Source organism: Vicugna pacos, chromosome 8 (assembly GCF_048564905.1).
Source record: "Vicugna pacos chromosome 8, VicPac4, whole genome shotgun sequence".
Classification (NCBI taxonomy): domain Eukaryota; kingdom Metazoa; phylum Chordata; class Mammalia; order Artiodactyla; family Camelidae; genus Vicugna; species Vicugna pacos.
In genome coordinates this window covers 65,313,844-65,339,257 of record NC_132994.1, presented here as the reverse complement: position 1 = coordinate 65,339,257, position 25,414 = coordinate 65,313,844, and the positions used below count along the sequence as shown (strand labels likewise).

General features: G+C 45.0%; 1 protein-coding gene across 2 annotated transcripts in view; it reads right to left on the bottom strand.

Annotated features, from left to right (window-relative positions):
• The window catches only part of MTHFD1L (methylenetetrahydrofolate dehydrogenase (NADP+ dependent) 1 like), a 167,516-nt gene that overhangs the window by 27,255 nt on the left and 114,847 nt on the right, over positions 1 to 25,414 (bottom strand). For both annotated transcript variants that reach the window (XR_012075078.1, XM_031679956.2), the window contains exons 25-26: positions 23,726 to 23,833; positions 21,431 to 21,583 (exon numbers count right to left, since the gene is read on the bottom strand). Coding sequence is in view for 1 of the 2 variants with exons in the window: in XM_031679956.2 (XP_031535816.2) it covers positions 21,431 to 21,583; positions 23,726 to 23,833 (261 nt within the window). In the remaining variant the exon portion in view is untranslated. The remainder of the gene's footprint in view (positions 1 to 21,430; positions 21,584 to 23,725; positions 23,834 to 25,414) is intronic.

Here is a 25,414-nt window from a genome sequence, read left to right as displayed (position 1 = left end):
CATATTACATATATGTACATATATATATATTCTTTTTCATTATAGCTTATTACAGGATATTGAATACAGTTCCCTGTGCTATACAATGGGACCTTGCTGTTTATCTACTTTGTATACAGTAGTTTGTACCTGCTGATCCCAAATTCCTAATTTATCACCCTCCCCCCGCCCCTTGCCCTTCCCCTTTGGTAACCGCAAGTTTGTTTTCTGTCTTTGAGCCTGTTTCTGCTTTGCATATACACTGCTTTAATGAGCTGAATGGGAGAGGAGTAAGATGGGCAACTGCAGACATTCTTGAGGAATAAGATGAGAAACCTTAAGTTTCGGAGGACATGGTTTGGGGGTGGGGGTGAGGGCAGTGGACTCAAGCATCACAAAAAGGATGCATGCTGTGGAAGGGCCAGCAACAGACTAAGGACCAACCCATTTTTTCCCGTAGTTTATTCTAAGCCAAAACATTATTTTAAAAAACCCAGTGCTGTCTAGTCATGGTGAGTATGGAGACCTCTTTCTGAAGTAGAAAATTAGTTCCCATGGGGTAGAATCCATTCAACATGAAAATGCATAGCAAGAAGGAGCTACTGTAAATTGAGTGTTATGCTTTTAAATAACTTTGTATTTCATACCTGCCAAACTCTACCTGTAATTAAACAGTAGTTTTGGCCTGTGGGACACACTTGATGTATTCACTCTACAGATCAGGCACAGTGTGAGCAGCAGCCTTTGGGGTCTTGCCTGACCAGCACTCTTGGCCTAGGCTTCTGGGTATCTCAGCGGCACTTCATGCGGTACAGGTGGGTCTGCCCCTGCCTCGCCCACAGGGTGGGCATCACCCCCTAGCTGGACACAGTGATGGGTAAGAATGGGGATATGGGACAAACCGGGCCACGAAGGGATCCCTGAATACAGCTGATCCTTGAATAGCATGGGTTTGAACTGTGTGGGTCCACTGACATGTGAATATTTTTCAACAGGAAATAGCACAGAACTACACGATCCGTGGTTGGTTGAATCCACTGATGTGGAACTGTGGATACAGAGGGCCCACTACAGGTTATATGCGGATTTGACACTGCACTAAGGCCAGCCCCCAACCCTGATGTTGCTCAAGGGTCCACTGTACCGGCAGGCAGATGGTGGGAAAGATAGGCTCCTCTTCTTCTCGGATAGTGAGTTTAACGTTTTAAGTAGGTCACTCTGTGATACAGAGGCATCCTTTCCAGGGAGCCAGGGCTGACAAATGGAGAGCGAAAGCCAGAACACAACCATGGCTCAAACCAGGCAACCCTAGACGTTTTTCGTTCCCTGGGTCGATTGGGCCCTCTTTTTGGTCTACACCTGAGTTGAGCTGCAACCAAAAGAGAGTTCTGACAAATACAGTGAATGCGAGCTCTCATTGGCAAGGAGACTCTGCCCTCAGCCAGGAGAAGGGGCAGCTCTAGAGGGAGGCAGGGGAGCAGGGAGAAGCTGGGAGGTGGAGCCAGGGTGGCCTGAGTCCCTGTTCGGCTGTCTCTTCCCACAGAAAAAAGGGTCAGCCCATCTGTGCTCATTCATTTGCCTGAAAAGCTCCTCCTTTGCCAGCATGTCCCCCCCAAACCTGTTAGATGGCAGTGGCCTTGCAGATACTCCTAAGTTAAATCAAACTGAAGGTACAAAAGTGTTAAATGTGCAAGAGGTCATCTAAGAATATTAACACCTTTTTCAGGATTAGCCAACACTGGCTACTTGAAAAGTTATAAGCTATGATTTGATTTAATATTTTAAGGTTTTGGTTTGGAACAATGGTATTAAACCCATCTTCACTAAACAGGATTTAAAAAAAAAAAAAACCAAAACCAACCAAACCTCTATTTCCAATGAGTTAAAAACAACTTAACACTTAAAGGAAATTTATCAGGAATTTGAGAAATGGCATAAAGAGAAAAAAATTTTAGATTTATGACATGCAAAGTGAATTTCTTTGGAAGCAAACTCTGTAAGAGAAATCAGAGTTTTTTAAGAGACAACTCCTCGAATTGAGTATTTTTGCCAAATATTAACCTTATTTTCCTTCTTTGATTTTTTTCAAGACTTTAAAACAATATATTTTTAAGATCAACAATTTGATTATGTATTTTGAGAAACTCTCAATCTGTGAGTTCATCCAGGAGTGGCCGGGTCCCAGTGGAAAGATTCATGACAAAAAGGCACTGAATATCTTTAAAAATTCTAAGTAGCATGTGCTGCAAATGAACACTCCCAGAAAGGCTCACAACTCCCTGCAGCAACTATAACATTACACTGTGCTCTATTCAAATTATTGCCCTCTTGAAAAAAAAAAAAGAACCTAAATTCAAGTCTTTGGTTCTAAAGGTATATTTTCGAACACTTCAGTAACTTTCAACTTGAGTCCAGATAATGTGATGTGACAGCTAATGTTACTTCCCCCTTCCTCTTCTTGATGTCTGGCTGTTTGATTATTCTATTCGCTTAACTGTCTACGTATATTTGCATAAGTTTGCAACAGTATCAGATGGAGGGCTTCATGAATTTGTCAATATTATTTTTGGCTAGCTTAATGGAAAGGAAACATGTTATGCTAAAGGCACAAAAATACAGAACAGGGAAATAAGCAAACTGCCCTTCCATCTGCATAAGACATATTTGTTGTAAAGTATAAAAGGAAAGAAAGATGGGCGGTTGACTAGATGACTCATCTTACAAAATATTCAGCCCCTGTCTTATGCTATGGTGCACCACATCAATTAATCATGTTTGAAAGCTGAGAGAACAAAGGCTGTTTAGATGACAAATGAGGCAGTAAATGAAGCTGAGATAGGAATAAAGATTCAGAAGGAAAGATTTTGTTTCTTTTTTCATATGTATTTTGAGACTATACAAATGACCCGCAACTTGTTTTAAAATCAACATTCTACCATTAGGTTTGACTCTGTCCATATTGTATGGTATCCCTGGAGACAACTTAGAATAATGCAAAATTGACTATTAATAATCACACAAAAAGCAGTAAACACATGTGACTGCATCCAGTCTGGCCAGAAAAAGGCTCGAGTGAGCACCAGAGGAGCATCCTTCTTTAGGTACTAAAGTTAACTCCTAAGACCTAAGCTGAATTATGAGCTAAGAGAAACACATATCTTACGGAACAGCAGTCACACCGCTTTCTAGTATTCTTCTATCCAAGTTTAAGGCCACCCAGGAATGAAATGCAAAACTAAGTAAATAAGCAGCAACCTCATTTGACAGTTCCACTTTATCCTTCATCAGAGCTTCGAGCAAATAATGAACATGTTTTGAATTTGACTTCTTTTCATTTCCCATATCCTGGGGTCACTCCGCCTACTCTTGCTCCTGACCCGCCTCTAATATATTGTGTGTTTTTTTCTTTTCTGACCCTAGGGAATAAGTAACTGGAAAGCAAAGATTTTGCCACATTTACTTTTTTATTATTAGCAGCAAAGTGGAAACAAAAATTTGTTGAATGGACACAAAGTAAAGAGGCGAGAAAGGGCCTAATAATTTATTGCCATTTGATAAGGTTAGGTTGATTGACCATGAATGGTTGACTTTAGGGGCTGCTTAGAAATTCCTTCCAGGTGGAGGCCTTGATGGAATCAACTCAACTTTTTAGAGTCCAAGGCTTCGTTGTGAAGTAAGCTGCACTAAGCAAACATACAAAGTCGGTTCTGCAGTCTAAATCACATTTTATCCATTTTGGGCAACGTGTGACTTTGCCATTTTGGGAAGATAGTGTGGAATGATGGAAAGAGCCACAGGCTGGAAACAGAAGAAAGTGCAGCCAAGCCCCGCAGCAGGGGGCCTTCGTTTTCTCACGTAACGAGAGAGTTGAACTAGGCGACCTTCAGCACGATGGCTGGTGGAAGTCCAGGGCTGGGCTTCCTCTCCGTGTTACGCTGGTTTCAGTAACCATATGAAGCGCTAATGATGCCTCCAAAACTTTTAATTTATAGCATGGACCTCATCCTAGAACCCCAGATTCAGTACTCAATTGCCCAGTGGACATTTTCACTTAAACTTAAAACAGATGCTCAGATTCAATGTGTTCAAAATGGAATTCATTATTGTGCAGAAGAGAGTTATTTAACATAGCAGGCCCTCGAATGCGACCCTTAGACGTGGTCTGCAAGGTTGATGTCTAGGAACATAGGTTTTAGAAGGAACACCACTTTCCTTGTGGGAGCCTGGAATTTGGTGTCAGGCGGAGGGCGCCTACGTTCCTCTGGACCTCACCCCATGTGCCTTTTCTCTTGGCTGATTTTGCTTTGTATCCTTTTGCTGTAATAAGTCGTAACTGTGAGTATGACTATATGTTGAGTCTGTGAGTCCCTCTGGTGAATGACTGACCCTGGTGCTGGTTTGGGCTCCCACAACACAATTATTCACCTGCTAAAACTGGTGTTTTCTCCTTTATTGCTTATCTAAGTAAATGACAACCCATCCCTGCCAGGGGAATAAGCCAGACATTTGAGTCATTTTTGAATTCTCTCCTGCCCTTTCCTGTTTACTGAGTCCAGTCCCTCCTACTCCACAGTCGCTCTAGCACCCAGGTCCTCCTCCATCTGCACTGCCTCTGCCTCGGTCTAGGCTAGGCATTTCCTGCCTTCAAAACTACTGCCACCTCCTAACTAAGTCTTCATGCCTTTAGTTCCCTCTCTCTCTCCACTCTCCAGACTGCTGCATGATTGATGGCTCTAAAATGTGAACACACTTCTGATATTGCTCTGCTTAAAATCCGTAAGTCTTGCAGAATGAAGTTCTTTTTTAAAAACTGAAGTATAGTTGGTTTGCCATGTTGTTAATTGCTGGTGTACAGCATAGTGATTCAGTTCTATATTCCTTTCCATATTCTTTTTCATTATAGGCCATTACAAGGTATTGAATATAGTTTCCTGTGCCATACAGTAGGACTTTGTTGTTTATCTATTTCATATTTAGTAGTTAGTATTTGCAAACCCTGAACTCCCAATTTATCCCTCCACACCCTCTTCCCCCTCTGGTAACCATAAGTTTGTTTTCTATGTCTGTGAGTCTATCTCTGTTTTGTAAGTAAGTTCATTTGTGCCCTTTTTTTAGGTTCCACACATGTCACTTATATGTGGAATTTTAAACAAAGGACACAAATAAAGTTCTGATTCCTAAGCTTGACCCTCAAGGTGCCAGTGCTCACACTCCTTCTAAATCTCCTGTTGCCTGTATGCACAGTCACCGCGTTCCAGGGTTTTAGCAATGTTCTCACTCACCTGTGATACATTACACTTGCTGCTTTCCTGTCCCACAGCACCTGGCTAACTTGTTCTCATCCTTTACAATCAGGCTCAGTCAGGCAGCCCCATGACCAGCCAGCTCCCATGCCATCTGCTCCCATGGGCTCTGGGGCACCTCTGTGTCCCTGTCTCTGAGAGCTCCCAGTTCTCTTTTTAGGTTTAACTGCAATCCCTAACCAGCCTGTGAACTCCTTGAGGGCCAGGTCCAGGCCCTTGCTGTTGTTTTGTTTGTTTTTTCTCATGGCCTAGTGTACAGCACTCTTCAATAAATATTGAATAAGTGAATCAGAAATCAGGCATTTGTGTGGTCGCACAGTGATGCATTCATTAAGCCAGAGTGTGCTGATGACTCATCACTGTTAGCTTGAGTATCTGAAGTGCATCTAAAGGAAGAGGATGAGTCACTTCCAAGGAGAGGACCTCTCCCCTGGACTCTCCTGGTGAGGATCATAGCATCGTATTCTCCAGTGTTCCCTTTCCTCAACCCATGTGGTCCTCCTATACCTTCTGTCCATAACCCCCCACCTCCCGCACTGGGTCATGCATTTGATTCTTTACTATGTAAATTTTAACTGGGATGTTTTCAGTAGATTTTTCTGCATTGTTTCCCACCAATTCAGGGCTGCTTCTATCTTAGAGATGTCCGCTCGCTGACCTTGGCGTGCTTTGCCCTTCACTTAAATCCTAATGTCCTTCTCCAAGTCTCTACTCTCCCTCCCTACGATACATGAAGGATTTGAGTCTGGAACCAAGCAAAGCCAAAATCCATTGGAAACATCGACTTCCTCATAAATGAAACTGATGACTCCCCAGTGCATTATGTAACCCGCTCAGGAAGAGCCCTTCCTTCTCACCTCATGGCTGATCTAGACGTGTGCCCGCAGGACAAAGAGTGCAGCAGCCTCCAGCCTGAGAGTGTAAAATGCAGGGTCAGGTACCCTTGAGAAACTGCTCTGGGAAATGCCAATCTCCATGTGCTTTGGTTGGCAAGAATACGTACCCTCTCTACTGAGTTTTCAGGAATAACATTTATTGAACAAAATGGTAAGAGAAGGGCCTGCATACTTAAGGAAGGACCTGATAGCTTTCATGACATTTTCATCAGTCAGTAGTTGTCATTTCTCATAAAAAAGAAGAACATTCTCAAATTTCATATTCTGCTTTGATAAAACCCCCAATCGATATCCAGTTTAGAACTATAGAGGCGTAGAGCCAACAGGGACCAGAAGCAAAGGGACTTGCTCTGTGGTAGAGGTGAGACTTTAACTCCAAATGTCCCAAGGCCTCGTTCAGGGAAAATCCAAAACCAAAACCCAAAACCCCCCAAAACCTAACACTTGGTCTACACCTGCAGATAACCCTCTAAACAACTCACTTGGCCAGGCCACACCCAGTCATGCAGGCAGGAACAAGAGTCCTTGGAAAAGAGGCTACCGTGGCTTTGCTGCAGACATGGGGGGGGGGGGGATGTGAGCCAGGCTCTCTATTCTCGGGGGGGGGGGTGGAAATACACGTGCTCCCACAAACCATAATTTTCATGACACAGCTCTACCTTGAGGGTTAACTGGGCTTCTGTGGGCTAATTACCACCTATCATACTGAGAAATCTGCTAGCATATAACAGAATGAATGATTCTTGCTGGCTGTCAGCCTATAGGTCATACTTAAAAGCAAGCAAACAGCACATTTCTGCAACGAGTACCAACAGTTTCCGTACGATCAGAAATGCAGCATCCACCTCCAGCACAAAGGCCGAAAACATATGTGACAGACCCTGACCACCACGATGTGACCAAAGTGCCCCGCCTCCCTGCTCCTTTACCAACCCCAACACAGCCCCGACCCTCCCCGGGTGACAAGCTGCACTAGATACATATCTTTCTTGTCTCCTTGTGAAGCTACCTATATTTCATTAGAACTCTGATGTGGTAAATCAGCTAAGGCTTTTACTAGATACGGAAATGGAACAAGAGAAGAAGAAACTGCAACTGTCAGTCTATAAGCCATGGGTTCACCCTGAAGGGCAATGAAAATAAGGATTTCATGTACTGCTTCCCTTAAAGGTAAGATGATCCTGTGTAGTGTTTTAACTGAGAAAGACAAGGTAGGAATACATTTTATTGTGCACGTGTGCGTGCATCTGTGTGTTGGAAAGTCTAGACCTTCTTGGTCTTGGAGCATTCCGGGTGGCATCTTTACTTATATTTTTCCCTCTAATCTTCTGTACATGTTTCAGAAGGTGGAGGTTTTCAGCAAAGAACTTATGGAGGCTTACTTTACAATAAAGCTTAAGAATTAGATTGACAGAGTCAGGATGGTGGAAAATATACACACAATAAACGTCAAGATCCAGTTAGAAAGCAGGTGAGTGGTCCAAGCATCCTACAGTCATTGGAGCTGAGCTGTTTATTAGTTCTAGAGCTTCTTGACAACCAAAGCAAAAGGGGAAAAGACTCAGGCCTAGGATGTGCCTTGAAACGGCATTTTCATTCCCTGGGGAAAGCAGCACAGAAAACAAAGTAAAGCCCCAAGCATTACTGTCCCCTGCAGACTGGCAGAGATTCAGTCAACAACCAGAACCTACAGTGTGCCAAGCGCTGGGCCTGGCACTTGGGACGCAGAGACTAATGGGAAGTGATCCTGACCCTTGCGGACCAATCGCTTTCTGGGGAAACAGACAAGCACACGGGCGTCATGACTTGGAGCCGGAAGCGCTGTTAACGGAGAAGCCCGGTGTGAGGGGAGCGCACAGCACCCGCGGAGCCCGGAGCACCTCTTCTGTGCGCTTTCCAGACGGGACCCCAGGTAAAGGGACAGGGTCCAGCAGTGGCATGCTGGTCAAGCTGTTCTTCAGAGAACTAGTGTCCCTCAAAAGAAGAACTGCTCCAGGGGAACAGACTGCAGAGTCTTCAGACAATCCTCCAGAAATACCGCATCCCCAGCAGGCCTTTGGTAAGAAGTCGGGCAGCTGATGGTTCAGGGTCACCACCGCCAGGGAGGGCAGGGATGGGACCTCTTCTGCCATGCTGCCCGAGTGGGTTCCTATGTCTCGTAGACCAGTCGTTTGGCTGGTAGGGTTGATAATATTTTTATGAAATTAGGGAACCAAATCAAGTATCTCACCTAAAGAGATGACCAACCCACCTCAAAGAGAGAGAGAGAGGCCAGCGGAAAACAATTCTGGACTTGTTTCAAGCACATTAACTAATGAGTGACAGAAACACCAAGATCCACACCCAAAGAAGTGGGTGGCATTATCTGGCTTAGCAGATACCCAAAGCAAGAATTCCAACCAGAAAAGCCATAGAAAAATCTTGGCACAATGAAAAACTTACTTTTTCAGCCACATAGCTTTCTGCTAACCAACCAAAAAATTAGTTAGAATGTTTATCCTAAGATAGGACAACTGGAAAAGCTATAACGGAAATGATGGCTATCAAGCAATCAGGTTTTGGATCCCATCTGCTCAGATAAATGGGATTAGTTTTGGAGCAGATTATCTGAAGCCACTCTTTCTAATTAGATGGCTGCCAGAATCAAGGGTCACTTTCAGTAACACACAGGATGCGAAAATAAGGCCATCAAGAGAAGGACGGTGTAATATTTCTGAGGAAGCAAGCTGGGGTTGAATCCTGGTTCTACTACTTACTGACTCTATGATCAGGGCAATGCACTTAACCTCTCTGCGCCTTGGTTCCCTCTGTGTAAGCACGGGCAGCGGTGGTACCTACCTGAAAGGGATGCGGTGAGCATTAAGTGAGTTAATACCTATGAATTGCGCAGAATGCTGCCTGGCCCTGATGTTAGCACCCATCCTGGTTTTAATTTTTATCATTATAATTTAAGTAAACATCCCTTTGTTTCTACTGGCTTTTCCTATGCATTTTTATATTGTTGCAATTATGCTCTATGAATCTCATTTTTTTCCCCACTAAACAAGCCAGGTACTTCTCCAAGTCATTACACATAAACATAAAACCACTGTATATATTTAGGGACAATCATTCTGGTCCTGAAACTATCCAGACATTAGTATCTTTAACCCTCCGTTCAATGAAGCCTTTTTGCATCACATATTACACCTAGGGGAAAAGAACCGACTATCTGGGGACTAGAAATATGTCAGCTCACATGCTCAATAGAGAAGATACAGAAGAAACAAAATTACAATAGAAGATCTGTGAAAATGTACTGAACTATCTATTATAGGTAGAGTTTGTGCGTGTGTGTATGCGTACGTTTAAAGTAATGATATGCAGAGAGCAGTGTCTCCACGTTGATAACACAGGAAGGACGACAGGATGCCAGGGAAAGATGCAGAGTCGCCTGGTGCACTTGAGATGAACCGGACGCTCCATCACTGTCCTCATCTTCTACGTGTGATCACAAAGAAGTACTAGAGAAGGATTTATGGGCATTCTTTTTTTTTTTTAAATGCTGCAGAGATTCCCCATTATGGTTTCCATGTACCATTAACTATTTACTGTCCAAACACAAGAAGAATCTGCCTGAAGCTCTAATCCATACACTTAATATTCTTCTTCTTCCTGAAACTCTGTTCTTTTTCCAGTGATGTGATTGCAGCAATCATTCTTTTCTGTAACACATTCTACTCCAAAGAAAGATATCAGGTTCCAATTTATGCCCTAAATGAAAACTAAAAGCGCTTCGAAGAAGCCAAACGGATCTCCTCCTGGAAGCCCACTGTTAGGTGAGGTCTGTCTTCTCTCTCCCTGCCCAGACTTCTCCTTCTCCAAAATGGAACACGTTCCCTTCTTTGTGACAAATGGATCAAAATTAAAACAACAACCTCCAGCTGTCCAAACAGCTTCAAGAAAAAAGGTCAGTTGTGATTATTATAAACAGTAAAGAATTTACAGCTACCTAGGCAATGATTTTTACCCCCCGTGAAAAGTATTTTTTAAGTAAATGGTTTTTAGAAGGCATCGAGGATGACAAATGAGCAATTTACTAAGTTCATTCTTTTATAAACTTGGGAGGGAATGCCAACCACATCATGAACCTGGGAGCCGGACTGACCACCCTCATCTTGAAGAACCACCCTTTTGCAGAGAAGTCTTTGTTATCATTCTTTTCAGGCCAAAACTGAAAACTGTCTCAATAGAGAGTAAGTAGGAGCAGTAACTTGGGATTTACACTTCAGAGACAACTTTTTGCAGATCATTGTGATTTTATAGCTTTGATGACAAGTTAACTCTTTGCCACTTGGAAGCAGCCTCAAACTCACCATAAAAAAGAGAGAGCAAAGATAATGGAAACCCAGGTTACTGGTCCCAGTGGATTTATAATCATTGTGATGGAGCAGCAAATATGCCGAAAATAGAGAATTCTAATGGACTGGAAATATTTGTGTAAGGCAGACAAATAATGCGTCTCCTTTGCAGGACAATTCTCTTTATTTGTGTAATGTAGCTTGAAACAACTTTAAAAGCTTCTGACCTGTAGCAAATCACAGTCCATTCAGAAACCAAACGATTGAGGCTTAAATGACTAAATGGACACAGAAATAATATTTCACTGCAGGCGACCGCGTGGGGTGCAGCAACAACTCATTTGTCCCCTGAGACAGCCCAGAGCTGCCCGTTTTGACACTGCTGGCTTTCCTGGTTACCTAGTAAAAGAGCCACCCTGGAACAGGGCTCACCAGCCTGGGTGAGGGAAACTGCTGGAAGTTTTGCTTTTCTGCCTGAAAGGCAGTGAAGAATGACCTGGAGACCTTGCACCTTGGGCACGTAGGCGGTGGCCCTGCACATCCGCGGGGACAACTATCCACACATACTGCTAGAAGGGAACTGGAGTGGTGCCCTGATCCCTGATGGCTTCAGGGTCAAGTTCAACTCCTAACTAATGTCTAAGGCGCTCTGTGGTCAGGCACCTTGCCCACTGCTGTCTGGAAGGCTTCCCCTCTAAACGTCGCCCTTTATCAGGACACCCGAGGGCACTTCCGGGCAGGTCCTTGGCACTGCTGCCCTTTCCCCCAGGAGAAGTGAGCACGCCCCCCTCGTGTCCCTTCACACGCCGGCACCTTCAGCACTTTATCTGCATCTGCTAGTCTGTCAGCAGTAAGTGTCCAGGGCAGGGGTTGGGTCTTTCCTGTCTCAGTGACCTCGGTGCACGGTGCATGTTAGACATGCAAAGGTGTTTTGAATTGGAAGGGAACTGAGAGACTGCGTGGCACCCCAATGTAAAAAACTCCCCAAGTTTTTGCCCTGGTCTCTCTCCTAAACTCCAGAGCTAATTTCTAACTGTCTGAGGGATGACTGGACAGGGAAGTCCAGTAGGCACCTCAGTAACACAGTGCTTGCCAGTCAATCACCTCCACTGAAACACCAGTCTTTGTTCTTTCTGGGTTCTTCTTTCCAAGTCCTCAGGAATAACCTTGGACCACTTTCTCATGTTCTTCTGCAACTCCTACTGGTCTCTCGGCGACACACACCTTCCTCTCCATTTCTACTACTACTGCCCCCATCCTGGGCCCACGACATTCACTTAAGGTCTCCCGACCTCAGTCTCTCCCTCCTTCAAGAGATCAGTGCCACGTGGTCCTCCACCCAAAAAACCTCAAAAGCCCTAGTGTGCCCCAGTATGTCATTCAAGGCCCCAGTCTCCATAACCAACCTTCCCAGCCTACCCAGAGACCCACTGTGGTCTCTGCTTTCTTTGAAGTTTTATTGCATTTATCATTTATACCTTCCTGGGGTAAGCAAACTGCACAAACCATTTGCTTTAACTTCCCGGTGTTGATGCCTTATTCATCCAAACAATCCTGCTGCCCACTAAAGGGGACACCACCTTCTATGCTTTGAGATGTGTCTCAAGTGCTCAGCACACACAGCACTAGGAATACACATGGATGGACCCATCGAAAAGAGGGTATCTAGATATTCAAAAACTGAGTTATTCCTAGGTGAAGATCTCATAAGCTTTAATATTCATGGAACCACCTGAACTCACCTTTGCCACTTATTATTAACTAGGCTCAGGGGGCTGGTGCAAGGAGTAGTGGATGAATTAACCTACATAAAGGATTGGGAAGAGTGGTCTGCAGTAGGAATAGTATAATAATAGCTATTATTACAAAATGTGACAAGCAGTTTCCACACAAATGACCAGACTCCCAAGCGATGCAGCTTGGTGGGATACTGGATCTGTGAGTCCATATCTAAGCACATTAAGAAAAAAATACCTGTTTTTATCGCCTTGCAGGTCAGTAACTGGTTTGCAAGAAAGGCTATGGCACCGACCGTGAAAGGCTGGAGTTGGGAGAAGATAAGACAGGTGGGCATTTGAGCCCGTCCTCTTAGCTTCTTACAGGACGTGGTTTTCCAGGCTGGGACTGGAGCAGGGATTCTCGTACTGTGGGGTCACCCCGGCAGAGGGCCCCGTAAGGATGCCGGTACCCTGGGTGCAGCTGGCCAGCCCCCACACTGGGTTGGCTCAGCAGTTATGTTCTGCTCTCATCTGCGGACAGGTCAAGAGAACTGAAGGCCGGGTCCCTTCCCAGGGGAGGCCTGGATTAGCAGGAGAAACTGGGCAAGGCAACTTGGTAGAGGGATAGGACCCCCACAGGAAATAAATCTTGGCTGGGTGGCACTGGCAGCCCAGAGGCAGGGGTGGGCTTGGGTGAGACATGCAGTGAGTGGAGGCGAGTAGGTGTCACAGGTGTCACAATGCCAGGCCTGGGGAAGGTTTTGGAGGTTGAGTAAATAAGTCTTCAGAGAAGAAACACAGACAAAACTGCGAACTGGGTGATGGATTTTGGAAGGTGTAAGGCAGGTAATTTTCGTGGGTCCTACCCTCCCAAGAGCCGATTCCTGGGGTTGGGCTGAGTCTGAAGCAGGAGACGGACATCCACGATGGATATAGCCACCTGGATTCACTCCTCCTCAGCAGACTCTGGTACCTTTATTAGGAATGGCCTGGGGCATACTTAACGCAGGTGCCCCAGGAAATCCTTGCAGGGGGTGGCAATGTGACTATGAAAAGGAATTTGGGGTCTTCCAGGGACTTCATGAATAGCCACATTTAATCACTTAACCCAACATAAATTATTTCTCTAATACCCACTTGTTCCCTGATTTAATTAGAACTGGCTATATTCACTGGTATAAAATGTTTTGAATTTCCAATGACACCCAGAAAAGAGGACTTTCTCAAAAAGCAGCATATCACAGACGTTTTACAGGGACGAATAATATCTTCATTATTTAACATTTAATCTGATGTCCATGGATGGATAATTTGATGAACGTATACAGTTGAGCCTGTAAACTGCCATGGGTTCCAGATATTATCAATTATATTTCCCCCGCAAATTACAATCCCGCTGTGAAAGGGCCACATTCTTCTTCTAAGTCGAGCTTGTCTTTCTATTCTTTCATCCCACCAAGTCCTCAAACTGATTCTGAGGGTGGCCTGGCTATTTCATTTGAAAGCTGGTCGTTTGGTTTGTATTCATTTTATTTCTCTTGCTTAAACTGCTTAGTTGCTTCTAACTATGGATGCCTCTTAGACAAGGCTAGGGTAACAAAATATAATGAATGCAACAAAGAGGCACAGAACAAAGAGAACTGCCCCAAGGACTACATACTTTGATGGATGTCCTTCTGAACTGCGTGTATCCTGATCGTCAGTTTTATGCTCTGAATCCAAATTACTACGTGTGGGGGAACACAAGTAGGCTACAGATGGAAGTGGAAGAGGAATGGGCCAGTATTTCATCAATGCCTAAGAAAACGAGAGATCAATAAGCTGACGACAGGGGTGGAAGCCTAAAGCATCACACGCACCCTTTTCTAGGTTCACAGAAAGTAAGACAGAGCCTATACACAGGCAGTAACAGCAGTGGGTTCAAAATTTAACTCAATTTAAAAAATTAACTCAACAATAGAAATATCTGGCTGGTATCACTCAGCACGTCTCCCTGCCTGAGGCTGATTTCATTTAAAGCAATTTTATATTTATGCTAAAAATAAATGAGCATCAGACTAAGGGAGAAAAAATCCTTGAACCAAACGGACAGGACCTAGATAACCTTATGCGGTAGAGAGGCACATATCATTTCCATGAGTCACAAAGCTTCCTCTGTCTCAAGAATCTGATAAAGGGTTTCTGGAAATCAAGAACGCTGCTGGTCATCTTCCTCTCCCTGAAACACGCCACACTGACAAGTTCTCTCCTGAGGGACGGACGCACGTGTGCGTTTCCTCTGGACACGGGGAAGGAAGTGTGGTCACAAAGCAATTGGGCAACTTGCTGCAGGGACGTCAGGATAAGAGGAAGTGAGGGATGCTTGGGCCAGAGGAAGGGCATGTTTGGGAGAAAGCAGGAAATTCTGATGTAGGGATAAGGAAGAGCAGTGGGAAAGGGACCCAAGCTGGGTGGAGAAGAGGAAATCGACCAGATCGCGTCCCCAGGAATGGAGTGAAAGGACACAGGGACACAAAAAAAGTGAGGCCAGCTTGGAGGTGGGGGAGGTAGCGTGTGAGGCAAGTCTGGATTACTTCAAACTAATCAGAGAGATTTCAGGTGTCGGGTTAATCGGGGCCAAGGAGCACAGGAGTGAGGAAGGTCACTTGTAGAGACTTAAAAAAAAAAAAGCTATGAGTTTATTTGTGGGGGTGGTAGTAGGAAAGCAGGGAGAGTGGAGAGCGAGGAAAGGGAGAGAGAAGTGGGTGATTTTGTACGAACGCCTGACACTGAGCTTCTGACGGATGTTCTGCGTGATGTCACATGATGGGGAGCTCTCGGCAGCCCCACTGCTTACCCATCTCATGTAAAGGCAGCTTGAGGGGTGAATGTTTAATTTTTCACTGTATACCTGGCCATAAATCTCTGGAAAATGGGAGGAGGGGTGCACTGGATTGAAACCTACAAGGTCTGAAGTAATTCACCTTCACACCTGACCAAGTGAACCAAGTTTATAAGCCTGTATCCCTGAGTAGGGTCACAACGCCGAGAAGAAAACATCTCCCCACCGAGCTGGAGAATAACTTCATCGCTGACCTGAATCAGATCCAGCGGAAACGAAACATTCAGTGCATACTTTTACAGGAGAGGGAGTACAGCGGAAAACAAAGTGAGCTTAACTGAAATGTGAGAAAGAAGGCGGCAGTGACTTGCTGGGTGGGGCCCCAGCTTGCTTTCTCACCGTCCCTCTTCTCCCAGACCAGTAACTCTCCACCCAGCATTAGCGGTGGATGACATCACTGACTTCCCAAATATGCTCCAGCAGTTTCCTGCTTTCCAGAGTCAAGCTGAGCGAGGCCATCAGTGGTGCACCTGGGTAGAGACGCGGCCGGGTCAGGTCACAGAGTGGAAACGAGGCCACACCACGGTCTGCTTGCTGATTTTTCAGTCCCTTTGCCTTGGATAAACTTCCATGCAATGATGGGTTCAGCCCAGATCAATCACCGCAGGGAATAAAAGACCACATGTCCACATATGTGGTGCCCAGGATCACACCTTCTGCTCCAGAAAGAGCACAGGGACCCAACTGAAGGGTGCAGGAGGGGAGGGGGGAACTGCCCAGCGAGAACCACTGCCCTGGATGGACCCAGGAGCCCTGATCTGCTGCAACTTACAGCCCCAGCCCAGATTCTTTTCTCTCCTCATCAGTGGGCGAGGCCAAGCACTAGGAGTCTCTCTATAGTTTCACGTAGCCACTCTGTTCCCCCAGAAATGGTCCAGCCGACACTGAACACCATATAAACGCCGTGGGAAGTCTTAACCCCTTCTGGGGAAACTGCAGGATGGCTTACGCCCAAGATTCTAGCCCAGATTCTCATCAATAGTCATGATGTCCTAATCTTGTGTCCTATGTTTGTCAATAAAGAAGACTTCATATTCAAGAAGACTTCCAAGTTCTTCAAAACTGCCTCAATGTGACACCAAGGGAAGCCAGTCCGATACAGCAAAAGCTAGCTTCAAACGGGCTTCTACTAGGAATTCACACTTGGCTGGACACCTCTCCAAGCCAACAGTTTTGACGATGCCTCTCTGTGTAAGGAAGCCCCGCGAGAAGAAAGGAAATACTCACCCTCTCTCCACCCTGTGGCAAGAAGAGCAAGCAAAATAACGTGGAAAAAACTGTCCTGCATTTCCTTAGCAGAATTTGGAGCTTGGCAAACATTAGACAGAACTCGACCAACCACACTCAGGAGTGCTTTTCTTCTAGGAACATTTCAGCTCTTTGGTCCTTTCTTTGGGATCCCAGTTTTCAGGCGTTAAAACGCTACAAGACAGCCAGGAAGGGCAAGATGATTCTACCTGCCGAATTCCACCAGCTATACCTGTGTTCGGACTCCCTCGCAACTAACCGGCGCCACCTGAACGTCTTCCCAAGCACTTCCAGTTTATCATTTCTCTGTGTTTTGTATTTTCATGTTATGAAAGTGACAGATGCTTGATACAGTCATTTGAAATAAGCAGAGAAGTAAAAAAACAAAGCTCTTCATAACATAGCACAGCCCGATGTTAACATTTTGGTGTCTTTCTAGTCTTTTCTAAATGGAATGTAATTTACTACCCCAATAACATAATTTCATCAACTTTGCTTACATATTAATGTTTTTATGTCATGAAATGTACGTCAAATGATTAAACAGCCCTTGTAAATTATAAAAACTGGAGGATAATATCAAAACAATGGGACCATCAGACAAAGACCACCTACTAAATTTGGGGGTAGGGGCATGAGATTGTTTTGGAGAAGTTTTATGAGCTCCTGGTTTTATTGAACAGTATAAACCATAAGCTTCTGAAAGAATTTTTGGAAACAACGTAAGAGAGTAGTCTGTAGCATAGAGGATTGGAGAATCTTAAAAACAATCTGCTCTTTGTGAGCTGCTTCTCACAAGCAGATGTACTAAGCAGCAGACGCACTATCGGTGACGGGTTGGTCGACACACACACTATTTTGTAGCTTTCAATAATATGCTGGGAGGAACACGTAAGTTTGACGTCATTAAACAGAGTCAAGAACACACACGGGGCTTAGTAGGAATGGAGACATATTATGAAGGGAAAATTCCTGACAGCGGGATGGGAAACGCTGCCAGTGCATGGAAGAATGTTAGCGAAGGTCTTAGATGCCCATCCGCTGAGTAACCTGCGTACAACCGCGTGCGTCTATAAAAAAAGGCACGAGGAGGTAAAAGGTACCAAGTGAAGCGTCTACACCAACACGGGATCTCTAATTGCTGATCAACTCCAATGAAAGTAGTAACTAAATAAAACATGATGAAACCATTAAGTGGTAGAAACCTTGGCCTATAAGGGAGGATGGAGGGTGAAGGTAAATATTCAGAAAGCTAAATCTGGGGGGCACAAAACCCCCGAACTCTCCAGCCCTTCACCGAGTAACCTCCCAAAGTCAGCAAAGCTGGAGATGTTTACCATTTGTGGAGGGACAAGCTGGTGTTGAGATTCTCCATTTTCAGAGCTACTAGGTAGCTGGGGGATGTGTCTCCCCTGAGGACGCACCAGGAGGGATTTCTTCTGACATAAAGCCCACAAGCACTTGTATGGTTTCATCTCCTGGCGTTTCTCAGCAAAGGACAGGATCTTGTCCACCTGTGTGGTTTACAACACCTCACACACCACAGGTGTGAATGAACGAGTGAATGAATGAATGAACAACGCAGAAAGACTGAGGAGCTTTCTGATTTGGAGGTCTCAGCTTGGGCCTTTTTTCTGGCGTGGAGAGATGGAAGTGTGTATTTCAAAGGCACTAGAATAAGCACGTGTTGAGTGATTACAAGTAAGGGTGATTCATGACGCTAGAATTTTCCCACCTGCAGGAGCCAGTCCCCCCGCAGTGTCCCCATGCCCCTTTCCCGCAGTCATCTCAGCAGGAAATTGCTACCCTAGGTCTCCCACACGGATGATGAATGTTAGAAGCATTCTGGCAGACTGTGGCAGGGCCCAGAACGGGGTCAAGTAAAAGTAAATACCAGCCCTTATTAGGGGATCCTGGCCACCGGCGGTGCGTTTGCCCCAGACACCGGAGGCTTCCTGCTCTGTCATAGAAAGCCACCGCCTCCACGTGACATTTCCTGACCTCCAGGAACGTCTTTAGTCAGGCACCACTTCCTTCCTCGCTCCTGAATGTTTCAGAGGATTTCACCACGCGGCCCTGACGCTCACCGCCCACCCTGGTGTGGAGGCAGCAGGACCTCCTCAGGGAGTCCAGCCAACCTGAGGCTGCCTCTTCATTTTCCAACTGGTCATAGGTCAAAGAGGACCGGAGGGACAGAGACACACATGAGCAGTGGCCGTCAGCACCCTGACTTTCCAGAACTGGCCTTACAAGGCTGTGGGTGTGGTGTTATTAGCTGGGGCGGGAGGAGAGCCCCAGCATCTATTTGTTTAGTGACCCCAAAGATTTTTATTTTAAGTTATACTTTATATTTAAGGACTATTCAATGCTCAGAGACTAGTGAAGGTATCATTTATCGGTTCACAGTTTTTACACCAAACCACCTTCTTGGTGAATTCCCTTCTACTGGCTGTAAGCTGCCTGAAGGGGAGAGAGCTGCTTTATCTGGGCCTCCCCCCCAGCACGGAGCACAGGGCCGTATGCACACGGCCGGAATGAATGAACGAATCTGTTGGATTTTCCAATCTGTACAGGACAAGACGGGACAGATGATGAACTAGGCTAATTTTGCTCGCAGTTATGCCTGCCATTTCGTGCTAGTTGGGACCCTCATGGCCCCTCCACTCCGGTCTCTCTGGGCCTACACTACCCGGCTGTGCTCTGGCCCCTCAGCAAAGGCCTTCAGTGACTGGGGGCCGGCCATCACTGAGGTCATTCTAAAGAACAGAACGCAAGCTCTCCTCATGTTTTTGTTAAATTGTACTCAATAAAAGTCACCCTTTTAAAAGGTGTAGGGCTCTTGAGTTCTGACAAATGTGTACAGTTATACACCACCGCAATCAAAATACAGAGTATTTCCATCACTCCCAAGTTCCCTGGTGCCCCTTTGCAGTGTCCCCTCCCCTCTCCCCCCAGACCACTGATCTGATTTTTTTTTTTTTTTTTACTTTCAGTTGTGCTTTTCCAAAATACCATTCAGAATCTGTTTTATTTGAACCTTTCATGCTCAATCAGGGCTGTTGCTAACCCTTCCCCAACTGGAAACTCCACCTGCAGCTCCTGTGGTTACTCCCGTCTCCCCACGCCTCAGACGATTCTGCCCAGACTCCTCAGGGGGCCTCTTACCCAGTCGGCTCCGTAAATGTTTTCCGAGTAGCAACCTTTATCTCTTCTCACTTCTCATCCCTATTCCCTGCACCTGCCTTCATGTGTGTTCTTAAAACTCTCACTGCCTTCTTTCTGCCTGTTCCATTCCCGTGTGTTGTGTTTGTATTTCTAGTGGATTCCCAGACCATTTTATAGAGTCTATTAGCTCTTCCAGCTCTCTCTGTCCATGCCAGACGCATTTCTGGCCCTGCCAATCTGCCTTCCTGACTGCGTTCCTTCCACGACTGACAGCCCTGCCAGCCGCAGTCAAGCTAGAAGAGCCCCATCCCCTGAGCCCCACGCGCAGGTGGCTGCCTTTAAAACGTCTCCAACTCGCCTCCACTCTCCACCTTCACTTCTGTGGCTGCAGTGCTGACCTTGATGATCGCTGGCCGCAGCCGGTGTCCCCTCCGGGTCTGTTTCTCTTGCCTCTAAACATTCTCCACATTGCTACCAGAGCTATTTTTCTAAAATACAAATCAGACTTTTTTCTTTTCCTTCTTATAAGAATAAAAGCCAAGCACAAAACCCACCTTACTGTAACTCCCCAGCATGCATGGAATAAAACCCAAGGTCCTTAAGATGGCAGCTGTGATCCTTAATGGCTTGGCCCAATGTTGCTACTAATCCCATTGCTCAACCTCCCGAGTCCTGTCCGACTCCAGCCACCGCGGAACACCTCGGGGAGGGAACCATGGACCTCTGTGCTTTTGAGTCAAATTTCACTATTTCCCTAGGTCAGAGGTTGAGCCCTTTATGAAGTATTATTGATTCTCCTTTGCTTCCACACACACCCTGCTCCCAACAGAAAGAGCCGTTGCCTCCTCTGAGCCCTGAGGGCATTCAAAATGCTAACACCAACACTGTACTTTCTACCTGCTTCTCTGCGGTTCAAATCAATGCTTCTTACTTACTCCTCTTCGTGTCTCCATGCCTCACATGCAGAAAGAATTTAAAAAATGCTTATTAAAGACATTTTGCCCAATATCAGACGAAATGCATACCAATGCACATTTTTTGCATTTTGCCTGTGATTGCTTGTTTGCATAACAATAGAGCCACACTGCTTATTAAAATAATTGTTGTTTCCTGTTTGGACTTGGATCAGTTTTGTGACAATAACGACAAGGATGATGCTAATCCAAGAGCATCCACTGAGGAGAGGACAAGTTTTAGTCACTGATGGTTACCAAGGGAAGGCCACCGTATCACTGTGCAGCTATAATGAAGCACTTTATGTATCAGGCCCATCAGCGTGGGTTTTAAGTACTTCGACAAGCTCTCACTTCTTTGCTACCTTCCCTCCGGCCAAAGAGAACCTATAATAACCATCCCATGGCAACAATATTCCTTCGCAACTGTGTCAGAAAACGAGGGCTCCTGTGATCCGTTCATTTTCTAAGCCAGAGCTTCCCCCACGGATGTGCTGACAAAGAGGTGGAGGGTGAAAGACTGACCTCCCCAGCCCTGGGGTCGGGGGCTGCTCCAGGCTCTGGGACATGAGCGGTGGTCTCCATTTACCCCACCGCACTGAAGTCTTATTCTGAGTGCAGTGATGTGATGGTGGGGGCGCCCTCTACGAAGCCATCCCGCCATTTCCAACAGCGGGCTGGCTCCTCCCAGGTTACTCCCTTCTGTGTTCTGAGGGGAATCAGTTTCATGACTCAAGGAATCCTGAGCACGTGATCTAAAGAAAAGAAAAATCCAAACCACCACAGCAGGTGCGTTTGTTATGATGGAAGAGAGTATTTAGGGAAACAGTAAATACTGTTAATTATTTCCCAATATCTGATTTGCAAGGTGTTCGCGGAGTATAAGGATTTTCGGCATCACAACAACACCGACTGCGGAAGGTTTTTGGAGAATGTTACACACTCACCGTTCCAACCAGTGGGTAAATGAAGCCAGCGCCTATGCTGGCCCGGACATCACTGATGGGTAAAATGAAATCCTTGGGGACGCCTTTCTTGTCAGGTTCGTGAGACAGGGAAAGGTGCGTCTTTGCCATGCAGATGGGCAGATTCCCAAAACCCTGGAAGAAAGGGAAGCAGAGGTGCTCCTTGAGCGTCACTGTTAGCCTCCCGTTCCTGTTTCACTTGCCCTCCACATGCTCCCCCCGGCGCACACCCTGCTGGCGCTTGTTCCTACTGTTCTGAGCAAGAAGATGGGACAAAACTCATGTGCACGTGACCATCACCTGGCACGCTGAGGGTGTCTATGATTTATCTTGGACAATTCCTGTTACAGAAAGGCGGCATTGTGTGTGTGTTTGAACGAAAGGTGCTTATTTGCAGGCAGAGCAGCAGCAGCACCAGCAGCAGCAGCTTTCCAGGGATATTCATTTCCGGGGCTCAGAAAGGTAATCTGGAGAAAGGCTTTCAGTCCCGTCGTTCATTCCTTCTTGGAGGCTGTCAGGAAGCACAGGGCCTCTTTGTGTTGGTTTATGAATCATGACTATTTGACCTGCGATTACATTATATGAACTAAGATGAGGTCACTACTGAAGCCTCTTATTTTTAAGGACCAAAGGCAATGCCTGACCCAGAGTTCCAAAGGTGAAAGGGCAGGAAGTCACATGTGGGGTCTCACAAAAAGGGCAGTGTCCTCGTAGCCTGGTTGTGATTAAGGGGACACAGTGGCTCCTTAGAGACTCGGCTAATTAATTGCAACCACGTACTTGACACGTAACTTTTAAGGAACACTCCCTCAGTGGACACACAGAGAAAAGGAATACAATCTTTCAGAGGTAATCCACACAGAATTTCTTATGATTCAATCTAAAACTATTCGGAAAATTTCAGAGTACTATGAATGGGCGGGGGGCTGTTCTCATCATAGAATGAAGTAATAATCTTGTATACTGATCAGAAACCTGCCATGGGGCAATTATAATTGCTCTTATAGGAACAGTGCCCAGAATTCTGGGTTTCAGAGGTTCGTGAAATACTGAAATGATTTTTATCAACTGACAGGGGTTTGCCAATTTTAAAGTTTTCCAGTAGGAACATTTTTTAAAAAACCCAATATACTGTATCCCATCAGCATACTACTAAACTTTTTAAGACTTAAAAAAGGGAAAGAAGGACCTAATATTTGAATAAATGACAGCATTATCGAAACACATGAAGAAAAGAAAAAAGACCTCATGACAATGACTCTTTTTTTTTTAAAGCTCGTTTCATTGCACACGAGTGAAAATTTCCCTGCAGACCACCACCAGTGTGGACAGCACTGTTTGGGAGTCATTTATGTTTTAGAAGCACAAGCCAAGAGCATTCCACGCTCTTGGAAAATTCTAAGAAGAAACGAGCTGCTGATTGTCTTACCAAACCTGGGAAAATACTCTGGTTGGCTGGTGCTGGTAGCCTATAACCAAATATTACATATGCTTTAAAACCTTTAAAAACGGGATTTTTTTTTTAATCCTTTAAAAACAGGATTTAGGAGTGGGGGAATTAAACAAACAATGGATCAGTGATCCTCACACTGAAGCTCTTTTGCCAGCAAGCTCCTGAAGTGCTTTGACTTCGGTCTCATCACAGCACACAGGCGGGGGCATTCGAGGCAAACGGTCCTTTCAGTCAGGGTGTCTGAATGCGCTGCAGCAGAGCCCATTTAGCGTGACCATGACAGGGCCAGACTCAGGCTGCTGAATCACAGCCACCTGCCCAGCAGAAGGTGGTGAAGCCTTCAAGCACTGCAGACAGTCTCAGCACTAAGTCAGTGGAGCGCTTGTATTAAAAAAGAACACCAGGCACGCCATTTCTGTATGTTGCACTCCTATCTGACTAACCTGGCACTAAAAAGATCGTAAGAGGAAACACTACAGACCACTCAACTCTGACTCCATAGCTGCGCATCCAAGAACAGTTTCAATGTTTCTGGCTGAGCAGGCAGGACGAAAGATCACCCAACACAGATAAACATGGGTACCACCCACGTGAGATGCGTTTACAACCATACAAGTCAATGACGTATATGTTTATCTACTCTCACCACAATGTTCTAATTACAGTCAACATTCTACCCAATGACTTTTAATTCAATTTTTGCAGACCACAGAGTAGATTAAGTCAAGTTCAGCTGGTGGGACCTATACCAGCTCTCAAATCAGTGTGAATCATTTCAAAAGTCTAACTAGGACTCCCCCCCCACTCAAAAGTGTAACGTTTACCTGTTCCGTGTAACGATCTATTTTGGATTGTGCCTCAGGAGAGAGTTCGATATCTTTGGCTCCGTAGACAGCTTGGGCAATGGTTCTTATCTTTTCCACAATTGGAAGCTGGAGAAACACAAATGACAACAAAGTCATTAACTTTATTTAACCTGGTTAAAGAGTCAAGGGAAAGCTTACTGAGGTTTTCTGTAATTGCTTAAAATTCATTACAGATTCCCTTCTCAGCAACTGTGGTATTTGAAGCAGACACTTTTCTCCTTCAGTCATGTTTAATGTACAGAAATTTTCAGATCAGAGATCAGCCAGTGAATATATGAAGCCTTAGATGTTCAGCCAGTTCAGAGGCTGCTTATCTAGTTAAATCATTTTTATCTACTGTATCATTTGAAAAAAAAACCGTAGTTTTATACTATGCTTTTTAATGGTCTTACAAGTCAGAATAAAAGTCTCCCACCTAAACAGGGCTGGTGTTCAAGTGGGCCTTATATGACAGAAAACGTAGCAAAACTAAAGAACAAATATATTTTTTGCGAGCAGGAATGGGTTGAGATTTTAATATAAATGCTGATGTGATCAAAGACTTTATTGGAAAACCAGAGGTTGAATCTAGTGTCACTTTAGCAAATTATGAAACACCAAGGAGAATGGGAAAAATTCGAGAAGGCTAGATACGGACAAATAAGCATATGAGGAGGGGATGGAAAATCTTCTGTAATGTTCGATGGAAAACCTGGATGCAGGTTGCAAGTAAAATACTGAGAGTGGTCTTAAGAAATGAGAATGGCTCTTTAGGAACGGAATGTGCCATAGAAAAGCGCATCTTAATTCAATCAAAACATTTGACAAAATTGCCCCTAGTTTCACTGTAAGTAGAAAACATATAGGCATAACGCAGTCGGTGGATTTACTGGTCGGTGAACAGCTAGCTGCTGGACCAAGTGCTGATGGAATGGACATCAACCAAGGGGCAGAAGCCTCTTGCGGCTCACCTCAAGGACTCCACAGGGCAGTGGCAGATGGCACGTTTGGATGGATTACTGTTGCTATATAAAGGAAGGAGAGCTACCTAACAGGAGAAAATAAAAACTAGTTCCACTCTCCCAATCTGAGAGAACCCAAAACTGCTATAAAATGTGTTTTTTATCCCTACAGTTTTTATTACTGTAGAGTTGCTCTGTGGTCTGGAGCTGAAATATTGGACATCTCAGCAAATAAAAGAGAAATGAAAGTGCAAGTCATTATGATGTTTCACTGAAGGACATAAAAGAAGGTCTGAATCAAAAGGGAGAAATACTACTTTGTTCACGGATGAGGAGATGCAATGATGGGTAGGGGTCAGCTCTCTCAATCTATTAGTTCAATCCAGTTCTAATAAAAATCCCGAGTGCTTAGGTAACTTGGCCAACCAATTTTAAAATTCACAGTGACGACTAATGGCATAAATAGGTCAGATAACTTCAAAAATCAATAAAACCCAAACAACAAAGATAGGGTGTCTCTGAACCGGTATCAATCATACTACAAAACTATGCTAATTAATTCCATGTGGTATTGGCACAGGACTAGATGATTAATCAATGGGAGATAAGAAAGAGCACAGAGGGACATCTCAGCAGGTGTTCAACAATATACAGTAGAAAGGGCACAAAACAGAGGAAGGGCTGACTATCCAACTGACTTTTGGCC